The following is a 12,540-nucleotide window of genomic DNA, read 5'->3' as shown; positions in this document are numbered from 1 at the left end:
CAAGTCATGAACTTCCTTCATCTTTCTTTCTTTATAGAAGAATAGATGAATTAGTATATGGGTGGTGGGTTTTTGTTTGGTTTTCCTGAAGCATATTCCTGCTAAATTTTACAAAGATCTCCTTAGTCCTTCAAAAAGAAAATGTATGTCTTTCAGTTTTTTGTTACCTAGGATTTAGGAATGTTCCTCAAAGAAATAGGAACAGTGATGTGAGAGCACTTATAGGTTAGTGAGTTGAAAAAAAAAAAAAAAAGGTTCTTTGCACCCTAAGGAAGAATGAATTTTATTGTGCTGAATTGAATTGACAGGTGTTGGGATAGTCAGTGTGCTAATCAGCCAGTCAGAAAACTCCAAATTCTGTTTAATCAAGCTTCTATTCTAAGCAAAAATTTTAAAAAGTCTTTTTCTTCCTGATTTTATATGTGTATATATGTATATGTATTTCCGGTTGTATCATAAACTTGGTCACTAATAGCACTAATAGCATATATTTCATTTGTAGAAAGGAGGAATGTATGACTTGGTAAATAAATTATATGAATGTTAAGTTGAATTTCACAATGTCTTATTTACAAAGGCTAAAGATATCTGAGTACCTGACAGATGTCAATCAATAGATCCTATTGTTCCAAGAATTGTATCTACCACATTAAAATTCTTAATAAAAATGTGTATTCAATTGTGACTGCATCTATTTTACTTGATATTTTACAAAAAGGAATAAAGTGTGCACTATATAGTCTTTTCGCAGAAGCAAGTTAAGTGTGGCATATGGTGAAACCACTTCAAGCTGTTGAAGAACCAGCAAACTGTAAAATACTTTACTGTCATAATATAGCATCATTTTCCTCCGGATGAAATCATCCGTTGCTGTTTTCATTGTCGGTGTAAAGTCCTTTTGTTAAATACTTATGTCTTAAGTACCTATTAGATATTAAAAACAAAGCTGAAGCCCTTTTCTACTCCAGCAGACCTATGCGAAAGGAAGGGATAATGAGCGCTGATGCAGTTCTTAGGCTCTTCCTGAGGGAAGACGTGGAAAGAGGCCGGAAGGTTTCAGAACCACAAGCAAAGTCAGCGAAGCAGAGAGTAAATCCAAACATTCGGAAAATGACAAATAAACCAGAAAGGAGACACGCCAGCTGTTCACACTGGAAAGTTACCGAACGTTTATTGGCTTCAAGTTTTATTTTTACATAATAAGGGACAAGTTTCCTGGGGGTGGGGTCAGGTGTCTTATTCCTTATTACAAGAATAAGGAACAGGGAGTTTTCAATGCAGGTGGGTGTTTCCTTAGGGCGCTTCTCCACTCCCGCTTCTTCCTACCGGCAACCGCTCCGGTGGAACCTGCACCGCAGGGACAGAAACCCAAGACGCCCCTGTCCGGGCGGCCGGGCTTTCTCTGCGCCCGTCCTCTGTGGTCCGGCCACACTGCTTACCAAACAGTCGCCTCGCAAACTCCGATTTCTGGAACTGGGCAGCCAACGGCGCAGATCCCCTTTCCCGCCCGCTCCCCCGAGCGGCGGCGGGCGGCGAACAAAGGCGGCGAGAGGCGCGGGGCGCGCGGCCGGGGCTGGCGCGCGACTCTCCGGCAGGAGGCGGCGGCGCCGCGCCCGAGCCTGCATTCCTCCGAAGCTCCCGGAGCCCGCGGGGCGACGTCACCCCCGGCTCCGCCCCCGTCCCTCCCCGAGCAAAGTAACTCTTGACTAACAGGAGCAGCCTCCGCCGAGCATGGAGAGCTGCCGCCGCGGCCGGCCGGCGACGCGGGCGACGCTTGCGCCCCAGCGGTAGTTTGGGCACCGCGAAGAAGGCAAAAGTGCCGGCGGGCTGCTGTGGACTTCCCGCCCTCACCGCGCGAGGCCCGGCCGGCACCTCGGCCGTGGGTTTCGCTGCGATCCCCCCCGGCAGCTCTTTGCAAAGCTGCTTGAAACTTCTCCCAAAGTCGACATGGATACGGCGGCGGCGGCGCTGCCTGTTTTTGTGCCGCTCTTGCTCCTCTCCCCTTGGTCTCCCCTGGGGTCGGCCCAAGGCCAGTTCTCCGCAGGTGAGTGGCTCGGGCGGCTGGGGGAGGGAGTGGGGGCTGTCCGGAGTCCCGACGAACGCCTCCGGCCCGGGGCTCGCGGGGGCTGGAGCCGGCTCCTTGCCGGGGCCGGGGGCAAGGATTCGCGGGAAGCTTACGCGGCCGGGGAGTCGGGTGGGGGGGGGGGAGCGGCACAAGGCAGAGGGAAAGATGTCCCCAGAGTTTGTGCTAGGTAGGACGCGGGGCACCGGGCTGGGCGCCACTTGGCGCAGGTAACTTTCATCTCCGCACCCCATTGTTCCTCTCGGAGGCTCGCTCCGGCCCGGGGCTGGCAGGGCTGTCCGGGAGCGCGGGGAGACCTTGATTTTAAACTGGTAGCCTCGGCGCCCAGCGCACGCTTACCGCGCTGGGGAAGAGAGAAGGAAAAAGTAGTTACGACTCTGGGGACGGCTACTCTGTTGCTCGTGGTGCGGGCTTGTTGCTGTCTGCCTCTGGAGCATTAAAAAAAAAAAAAAAAAAAAAAATGTCCCCGGGAAGCCATTGTCAGAAATGTGGAGACTGGAAGGGACTGACCTCGGCGCGCTTTGCCAGGTGCTTTTTGTCCTGGGAATAACCTCCCTTGACTATTGTCTAACTACTTCCCTGTCCCTCCCCCAGTCCCTTTCTCCTCCCCCGGTGTTGGCTGCTCCCGGTTTTGCCCTGTGGGTTAGGGCACTGCGTGGAGTAGGTTCCGTGTGTGTGTTGGCGGAGCCTGTTAAGATGTTTTGAAATATGATTCTAAGGATCCACACCGAGCCGTCCTGCGCAGCGCGGTCTGGGCGCCGAGCCGGGGAAGCTTGACCCCGGGCGGTGGCAGTCCGCTCCTCCGGCGGAGCACCGCGAAGCTGGCGCGGTGACCCCCGGAGCCCGCCTGAATGATGGGGGCTATCAACGACCGCCGCCAGCTGGTAGAGCCCAAAGGGAGGGATGTGGTGCGGTCTTGCAGGTTGGCTCTTGGGGTTCTTGGTAAAGCCACTTAGAGAAGTCTGCGAAACCCCGTCTCTCCCAGCCCTGTACTCTGTACCCTTCCAGTTTTATTATCTTTCCTTGGTTGCTTCTTTCGGTTTCTCCTCTGGGGGCTCTGAAGTTTCACCAGGTGCATACTCGGGAGCGGGCTCCCGGGCGCTTGTCTGCCTCTCGCCGGTCCTGACAACTTTTCTCGCCAGTCCGCCCAGCTCGGCTCGGCTGGCAAGCCCAAGTGCTGCCCTGGTTCGCGGTGCAGATGGAGATGCACTGGTGGCCGAGGGGTGATGGAGAAGACCGGGGAAGTGACAGCCGCGCTCTTGGCTGAGGCCGCAGGACGCGGAGAACGAGAACGAACTTACTTTGCACTTGTCGGTTGTTGTGGCTGTCCTGTTTCCCGGAAATAAACTCAGAGTGTTTTCATCCGGAGGGATGTTGATTTCCCTCCCATCCCCTCTCCCCTTCTGTGGAACTCTGTAAAAGGAGTTGGACAACAGCACTGAGGCAGATTATGAAATGCAGCGTGTAGAGGAAAAGCTGTGTATATCGGTGATGTATGCAGTGCAACAGATCTATGCAATGAATGATCCGATGGCTTAATTTAATTCTTTCTGGAGTAAGCATTTCTACTGCATGCGTCTCTGACATACAATGCCGGTTGGTATCGGAACCGTGCTTGATGTAAGTCATTATATGCAGGCAAGTTAGAGTGGGTATTGATTTCTGCACAGTGTTTGTCACTGCACTGAGAGCCTACGCTTCAAAAGGCATGTAGTTTGTTAATTGAAAGTTTGAATCCTACCAGTTGCATGATTAAACTTACATGTATTCAAGAGTTGCAACCATTAATGTCTCAACAGCTGATGGACAAATTTTCAGCAATAAAGAAACTTTTATTTTTGCCTTTTCCAATGTTATTTACCCTTTAGTAAATATTAAATTTCCTCTTAACAGAATGTGTAGATGAGCTTTTCTGATCCCTGGAGTTTAGCTATCTCTAATGAACAATTGCATTTGTTGGCATCCAGTTCTAAGTAATTTAACTAAATATGCCTGACTTTGCTTTAGTGACAACGTAAAACATTTGACTTTATGTTTTACATGTAAAAAACAGAATGTGCAGTCCTGATAAATGCAATTCTTGCAGGACTGCGCCTTAAAAATTTTGTCATTCATGATTTACATAGATGCCCAGAAATGAATGCTTTTTATTCCCCCTGCTTAAAGTCAGATTGTGAATATGCCTTTTTCTCCATGAATTAAAAGTTTGTCTTGTAAAGATTTTCATGTTTTGGCTTTCCTAAGCCATGTGGTATTCTGCTGCCCTCAGATTTTATGGTAGTCAGATTTGTTGCAAATACATAGATTCAGACATTGGAGCTGTATTCTTTCTTGCTGTTTTTTTCCCCTTATATTCTACTTTAAATAATGCACTTTTATTTCTTTTAAGGAATTTCAACAAAATGCTTTAAAAGTCTAAAACAAATATATGTTAAGAATTTTTAAATAACCTTTTAAATAAATCTTTTAAATCACATCCATTAAGGCCAATTTACCACTTTTAGATATTATCATGTGGCTCCTAATGTAGTAAGTGTCAAAAGCAAATTTTGAAAGAATAAGGATTATTGGATATGTCATATACTCATCCAGTGTGCTTTGTTTAAACCGCAAATTTAAGAATATTTTTTCATGACTGTGATTTTTTTCTTAGTTTTTGGAATTAAAGTGTAAAAATGCTGCATGGTGAACCTCTTTAAAACCAGAACAGCCTATGAATATCAACTTACGTTACTTTCACTTAAAACGATACCAGCGGCATAGCTGGGGAAACTGAGGCATAGAAGCACAAAGATGCACTGACATTTATTCACTGGGTTGTGTCACTGTTATCTCTTGATATTATAATAGGAGAAAGTTTTCTGTACTAGGACTCAGATGACTGACAAAACAAGTCACAGATGAAGTCACCTGGAAGCTCAGCTTTCTCATCTATAAAATGGGGATAATAATACCTGTCCTAACCTTTCCACCTGGTTTTTATGAGGATGGTATGAAATAATTTATGTGAACGGACACCGTAAGTTGTAAAGCATTATGCAGTTCTCTGGGGGTGTAGTCATCATACATTAAGGTGGGTAAGTACCTTGACATGAGTCACCTTTGCTCGCTCCCACACTCGCCGAGTGAGGACAGTATGTGTGTGTCCTTGCCACACTGTGTGTGACAATTTAGGAGCATGTGTATGTGTTTCCCTCGCTGGTCATTCATTTTAATCTTTATTAAACATAAACATGCTAGTTTGGCCAGACTATAATTTTATCAGCACAGTGAGACAAATTATCCTTTTTTTTTTTTTTTGCTTACCTCTTGTAAATTGTTGCTTGAGCTTCTTGTGGAAGGGTCATTAACATTTCTAGTATTCTACCAACAGAAGAACTATATTTTTAGTCCATTCATTTAGCTGTTTGTTCAACTCTTGGTTATTCAGCTTTTTCATCTCAGTAAGGAGAAAAAATATGCATGGTTTTAGATGCAGTCTTATCAGTGACCTAGAGAGGGACTATTGTGTCTCTAGTATGATGTGAACCTGGAAATGCAGCTCAAGATCCTGACTTCACCTAGCATACAGTTCCTGACATGTCACGCTGTAAGCGCACACTCACTTGATCCCATAGGACCTTGCAACTCATCTAAACAATGACACTTTCCTGTTGTCTGACTCCTTGATGTCTCTGTATGTAGAGTTAATGTCTTTTGTACTTACTACCTACTATGAAAATACATCAGAAACAGTTTGTCTTAAGGTTTGCTTGTTGATTTCCTCGTCCCTCAATTCATTGAAACTTTAAATTCTAACGCTAGTAATGATACGTAACTGGACAGTTCCAGGACTGGTTTTTCTCTTACTGTTGTCCATATATCTGACTCTGCTGATTTTCCTAGATTGCAAGATGTCGTTTTGTGTCTGGCCTACCCAGTCGGGAAGAGGCAGGTCTGGCTGCTATTTGGGCTTTGGCACGTGTGCTGCTGACAGCTCTTCTCTTTGTATTCATAAATGCGAATTTGAAAACTATGTCAACCCCTCTGCCACTCTTCCCCTCTCCCACCCTCCTTCCCACTCCTCTTTAGCAATAACAAAGCCCACATGCACACACACAAAATCACAGCCTTTTTGTTCTCACTGAATATCTTGTGGTGCTGGACCTGTTCTTAAAAACTGGAAATGTGACTCAACCAGTACCCAGAGCAAACGCCAATTTTCCCACCAAATCTCACGTTTCTACCAATGATGGTTTACAACACATTTTTGTGGCCTTCAAAAAAAAACATTTGATTCACGTGATATGGTCCTATAGAGAGAAACTGTGTTGTTGCCTGCTAATACTTTTGAAGTGCAGTGATCTAGGTCTGCTCAAGGTGGTATTAAAGACAGTGTAAATCATGCTAAATATGGATGTACTTCTCAGAGGCATGGAAAATGCTGTCCTCATCTGCCCTGTGCTGTTCCCATTTCCTCTGCTTGCTCTTCATGGAGAGCAGGAAGAGGAATACTGCACGACTCAGAGCAGGAAACATCAAGAGAGTTTACAGATTGTTCTTAAAGACAAAACAAAGAACACTAGGATTGTGTGTGTGTGTGTGTGTGTGTGTGTGTGTGTGTGTGTGTTTGATCTTTAATTTTCTAAAGAGAGGGGGGGAAGCCTTATTTTTGATTTGTTTACTGGAATCAGCCTTTGCCTTTGTCCAAACACATTCATTTCTTATTCTGTGGATGTAAAAATTTCCCTCTGTGTATTCCTCTCAGACTTTACCCTTTGATCATATGTATTTGTTTTGTGTTCCTTTATCAAGTGTGTTTCTCTTTGCCTAAAAAGGTTATACTTGCTTTTGAACATGACTTGTGTTTTCACCAAAACTCATGCTGTTTGTCATAGTTACTGTACAGTGGTATCTTGACAATGATATCTTACCAGTTCATGATGTGTTAAACTGGGATTTGACAACGAGGTAAGTCAGTCTGTCCATCAGGATAATTTTAATTTTAACTGAAGCCAGAAATAAACTTGTATGTACATCCATGAAATGATATTTTATTTTTTCATGAAATGGTATTTTAATGTCACAGTGTTTGTGCTTATATATCTCTGAATGGAAGAGAGACTTTAAGTTCCTTTTTGTAAATGGGGATAGAGCACACTTGAGGACCTTATTGCCTGTTATTTTGACATACGTGAGATAAGTTACATACAGCTATGCTGTGGAAAATGAAGAAAATATGTTTGAATGTTTGATATCAGAATTCTGGAGGTAGATAGTTTACAGACTTCAAACTCCATCTTACTAGAAATGTGTTCTTATGAACAGTGTTCTTAAAGAAACTTAGTTCCACATAAAAGTTTTTATTAGTTCCGTGAAGATTGTGTTGTGAGAAGTATGTTTATTTTCCTGAAGTATTCTTATGGAAATTCTTTTGTAGTTAATATTTTAGTAATAAAAACTTGAACAGGGGCACCTGGGTGGCTCAGTCGGTTAAGCTCAGGTCATGATCTCAAGCCTGGAGCCTGCTTTGGATTCTGTGTCTCCCTCTCTCTGCTCCTCCTCTGCCTGTGCTCTGTCTCTGTCTCTCTCTCTTTCAAAAATAAATAAACATTAAAAAAAGCTTGAACATACATAATTCAACTTGGTTTTGTGAGGTTTTGCAGAGTGTCGAGGTTCTGGGAAAACACTGGGCCTGGGATGGAAGGACCGCATTGATCCAGTCGGGGAACATTGCCATATCACCACTTAACTCTGCTTGGGGTTTTTGGCTTTCTCCTCTGTGTGTTGATAATCCATTAAAAATTACAAGTGGCTTATTTTGTCACTTACAATTGTTTTAGGAGCAAATTAAGTAGTCCTGAGTGAAATAATCTGTGTTTCCACTTTATATGATTGTAGAGCTCTGTTACTAAACACGATGAACAAGGCAGTGCTGGCTGAATTTTTCTGCAGGTAGTCATTCTAGGAATTACCTTTGTAAGAGGAACTCAGAATTAAGGCCAAATAAAAGAGTGTCTAGGTGAGTGACTGCATTAATTTGTTGGGAAGGCTGAAAGATAGAAGTACGTGTTTTGTGTATGTCACACACACACACACACACACACACACACACATCTTAACAATGATAGAATTTCATCGTCCAAAGGTTCAGGTGAGAAGGAAGCTAAGGACATCTACAGATGGAATCCAACTCCTGTACTTATATTTTGGAAAGAGTATTGCAAATAGATAATTATTTTGCCTATTTCATAGATGAAAACACTGACATGGACACGTGAACTATGGAGTATATAATATATATACTTGTACTATACTTTTAATGAAGAAATAATAAATCTTCCTTCAGATTGGTATCTATTTATATAAACCCTTCCCAGTCAGCCTGTTCCTTAACCAGCTGCTTTTAGGCTGATTCTCCAAACCCCATCCAGAGTAGCAGCTGACCAGCTACAGAGATTCCCCTAATCTTTGTTGGGGGGTGGGGTGACCACGCAGCTGCTTAAGTGACATACTGGCCACAGCTCCTTGATATGATTCTCCTTGGATCATTCAGCAAATTCAAGAGTAGAGAGGAAGTCTTTCTGGTGGCTTCACAGCCTACCCAGGGGTTGATGACTGAATGCTTCATGGTCATTGGATTCATCAGCTCCAAGGTGCCCTAGAATTTTGCTGCTTGAATTGTGGTCCAGGGACCAGCGACATCAGCCTTGGAGTCACTTATTAGAGCCCTTCTCAGAACAACTGACTCAGAATCTGCATTTTAATGAAACCCCCAGGTGATTTGCTTGAACATTGAATTTTGAGAAATACTGCTTTAGGCCAAAGAAAGCTCATCTTGAAAAGATTTGTCACATGCACTTTCCTGTAGAATACTAAGAGTATTGTGAAGGGATTAATTACAATGTGAAACACATTTCCCTATTTCCCTGGAATTATATTTCTGATCAGTATTTACTTAATTTAACGCCGCAGACACATCAAAACAGCAGTAGTATTCACTTTTTAAAAAGAATACTCAAACAGTTTTGAAAGAAATATTTTCATAAGAGAATAAAACAAGGCTAAATATAAATAGTTTTGGCTATGAACATATTTAAAGGTAAGGATATTATCGAGGGACCAAACGTGATATCTGCCAATAATTAAAAAAAAATTTTTTTTAATGTTTATTTATGTTTGAGAGACAGAGTGTGAGCGGGTGAGGGGCAGAGAGAGATGGAGACACAGAATCCGAAGCAGGCTCCAGGTTGCAAGCTGTCAGCACAGAGCCCGACGCAGGGCTCGAACTCACGGACTGTGAGATCATGACCTGAGCGAAGTTGGACGCTTAAACAACTGAGCCACCCAGGCACCCCTATGCCAATAATTTTTATTTAGCACACTGATATGTTGATACAGGAAATGATATTCCCTCTGATATTACTAGCAGCAGTTTCTTGTTTTATATTTATCTTTTGCTTCTACGTGTAATTTAAAGATCTTTGTAATAAGGAGCTCATTTAAGGACAGTCAAATGTAATGAATGAGAATTAGATAGAATGCATTAAATATAACTGGTGTTCTTTTTACTATCTTTTGTGCTCATATTTAAGAACAGATTCTTGTCAGTTTTCTCAAGAGAAAAATTATGATGTAATAGACAGTGTATAGTATTCATGTCAAAACACAATTTTACTTGCATTTTATAGCTTGCTTTAGCATTCTTTTAGAAAATGAATTTTCCCAGAAGACCTAATTGCCTTCTTATTAATGAGCCTGTAAGTGTGTTTTGTTATCCGTTTGCTATTCTAAACGTGTCTACTTTGGCTGGCTGTTTTAACAGTGAAGTCTCTGATTAAATCACCACTGCTGTATTTGTTTTTGCCATTCACTAGTGATTTAGACAATACTGGCATAATGACATGGTTATGGCAGAGACTAATGAAAACCAAGAAATATGAATTAATATTAACCCATAATAGTTGGTTGTGTTATGATATTGGGAGCTGGAGTTTGGGGCAACACACAACAGAATTCTCTGCATGTTTGATACTGTAAGTGAAAGTCTCTTAACCTGTGTTGTTCGAAATACAAAGAATATGGTTGCTGAATTAATAAATAAACTACAAATCAATGATTTCCACATGTACTTATTCTAGACACTGGTGTTTAACGGAAGAGGCTTAATTCCAGATAGATCAGTGCTAGAGTGCAGCTTAGTGATGGAGAGAAACTCTGAAAGGTACTTCTAGACACCTTAAAGAGCTTTAGAGTCTGCAGATTTTGACTTGTTATATTTTCTAAATTTACTACACATTCTAGAGCTTTCCTTTTGTGCTACTTCTACTTTGATTCTTGTCAGCAGTAATTAGGTTAATTTATTCTCGCACACATGGGAGAGGAGCTCTTGCAAAAACAATAAAAGCAGCCATGTACTGAGTGCCTACGACCTGCCAGGCCTTATGAGCAATGTTTCCCATGAATTTAAATCCTCATGATAATCCTTTAAGATAGGAATCCTCTCCGCTTTGTGAACTGAGGACTAGAGAGGTTACGTCATAACTTGCCTCAGGTGTGTGAGGAACTTGTAGAACCCAAATTCATTATTGAATATTTACATGTCTGTAGCAGGTAAACATTTTTTTGGTTGCTTGTTGGCAGAAAAGGCGACTGAGACCGGATACAAGCAGAATTTATTTTCTCTCCTAACTGACGATTCAGCTGAAGCTTGATGTAGAGTTCACATAACTCCACTGGGGTATGATCCCTTTCTGCCTGCTCAGCTTAGCTCTGGGGCACTCCAGGAGCTTCATTCTTAAGCTCCATTTAGAGGCACGGTAGCTTTGGCGGCTCCCATACTGCAAGATTTTTGGTTCACGTGTGTTTGGAAAATGTGTGCTTTATGTGGTGGTTGCACCTGCAAAGGCCCTGAGGTTCACTCTGATCAGATTCAGCAATCACGTATCCAGCCCCCTGATTTAAGGCTCCAACTGAGGGGAGGCAAGTACACTGATTGGCTTAATCCACTAGGATTCTGGGTTCAGCTCTAGATCCCCACTCAGGTCACATGGACTGATGGGGGCACGGTGGATCAAACCATTATTTATCAGCAGATAGAAGGATGGGTTCTGGAAAGGCAACCAAACTACAGTATGGTTACTCAAGATAGAATTTAGTACAGCATGAGAAGTAAAAGCAAAGAAGGTGTGGTAGACCTGTGTGTGTATTTATAATCCTTTGAGGGGAAAGAAAGTATATGGTGAGGAAAAGGCAGTTGCATTAGTTGGTTCCCAGCTATGGACCACTAATGGTAACATCAAGAAGGCATGGTGGCCTAGCCTTGTCAGAATCTAAGGGGAAGAGGGCGGGGGAGGAAGAGAGGACCGAGGCACTTTGCACATGGCAGTTTTGCATGCATTGCAGACCAGCAGTTCATAATTTTGGAAGTGTTTCTTTTGGGGACTGCTTAAAACATGGGTTTTATTATTTTCATTATCTTATTGTCTTTGCCTCATGACTGAGTAAGTCCAACGTTAAAAATTCACAGAATTTTAAGTGGTGAAAAGGACTTTAGAAGTTAATACCCCTTCATTTGGTATAACTGGTCCAAAGTCATACAGCTCTGAAGAACTTAGCTCAAATTCAAGATTTTTAATTTTTAGGTCACTTTTGTCACCAACATATACATTGTTTTGCTTAATGGTAATTTATACAGGTAGTTATTATTTAAACTTTTGTTTACTTATTCTGGTTTGTATTTTAAAGTTCTAAAGCAATGTTTCCAAAAGCAAGCCTGACCTAAGGATTGGCTTTCATTAAAATTATAATCCAGGGGCTACTGGGTGGCTCAGTGGGTTGAGTGTCTGACTTTTTTTTTATGTTTACTTATTTATTTTGAAAGAGAGAGAGAGAGTGAGTGAGCCTGAGTGGAAGAGGGGCAGAAAGAGAGGGAGAGAGAATCCCAGGCAGGTTCTGTGCTGTCAGCTCAGAGCCCTGTGGGGTGCTCGATCTCACAAACTGAGATCATGACCTGAGTCAAAATTAAGAGTTGGCTGCTTCACAGTGTAGTGTCTGACTCTTGATTTCAGCTGAGATCATGATCTCAGGGTTCTGGCATCGAGCCCCGCATCAGGCTCCACGCTGAGAGTGGAGCCTGCTTGGGATTCTCTCTTCCTCTTCTTCTGCCCCTCTCCCCCACTCATGCACTCCATCTCTCTCTCTCTCTCTCTCTCTCTCTCTCTCAAAAAAAAAATAATAATAAAAATTTAAAATTGAAAAATGTTGGAATCCAGATATGAGGTGATAGTAATTAGTATGTCTGTGAATAGAAGAGACCATCTTAGGAAACTGCTTGATTTTCATTTATCCTCCATATGTACATGTATAGGTGTGTGCATGCATGCATTTGTTTATTTTTAGAAGTCAAGGGATAAGTGAAGCTGTGATAAATGATGCTAATTGACCCAGAGAAATTGAGCCTAGAAACTCTTCACTTC

General features: G+C 42.6%; 1 protein-coding gene across 3 annotated transcripts in view; it reads left to right on the top strand.

The window, feature by feature from the left end:
- The first annotated feature begins 1,707 nt into the window (after positions 1–1,707).
- Positions 1,708–12,540, top strand: part of PTPRK (protein tyrosine phosphatase receptor type K) — a 558,193-nt gene continuing 547,360 nt past the window's right edge. For all 3 annotated transcript variants that reach the window (XM_042939789.1, XM_042939788.1, XM_042939790.1), the window contains exon 1: positions 1,708–2,044. In XM_042939789.1, coding sequence (XP_042795723.1) covers positions 1,948–2,044 — 97 coding nt within the window. In that variant the 5' untranslated portion in view covers positions 1,708–1,947. The remainder of the gene's footprint in view (positions 2,045–12,540) is intronic.

This window comes from Panthera leo, chromosome B2 (genome assembly GCF_018350215.1).
Source record: "Panthera leo isolate Ple1 chromosome B2, P.leo_Ple1_pat1.1, whole genome shotgun sequence".
In the NCBI taxonomy this organism is placed as follows: Eukaryota; Metazoa; Chordata; class Mammalia; order Carnivora; family Felidae; genus Panthera; species Panthera leo.
The sequence above is the reverse complement of the archived record's forward strand: the minus strand, read 5'-3'. Positions and strand labels throughout refer to the sequence as shown.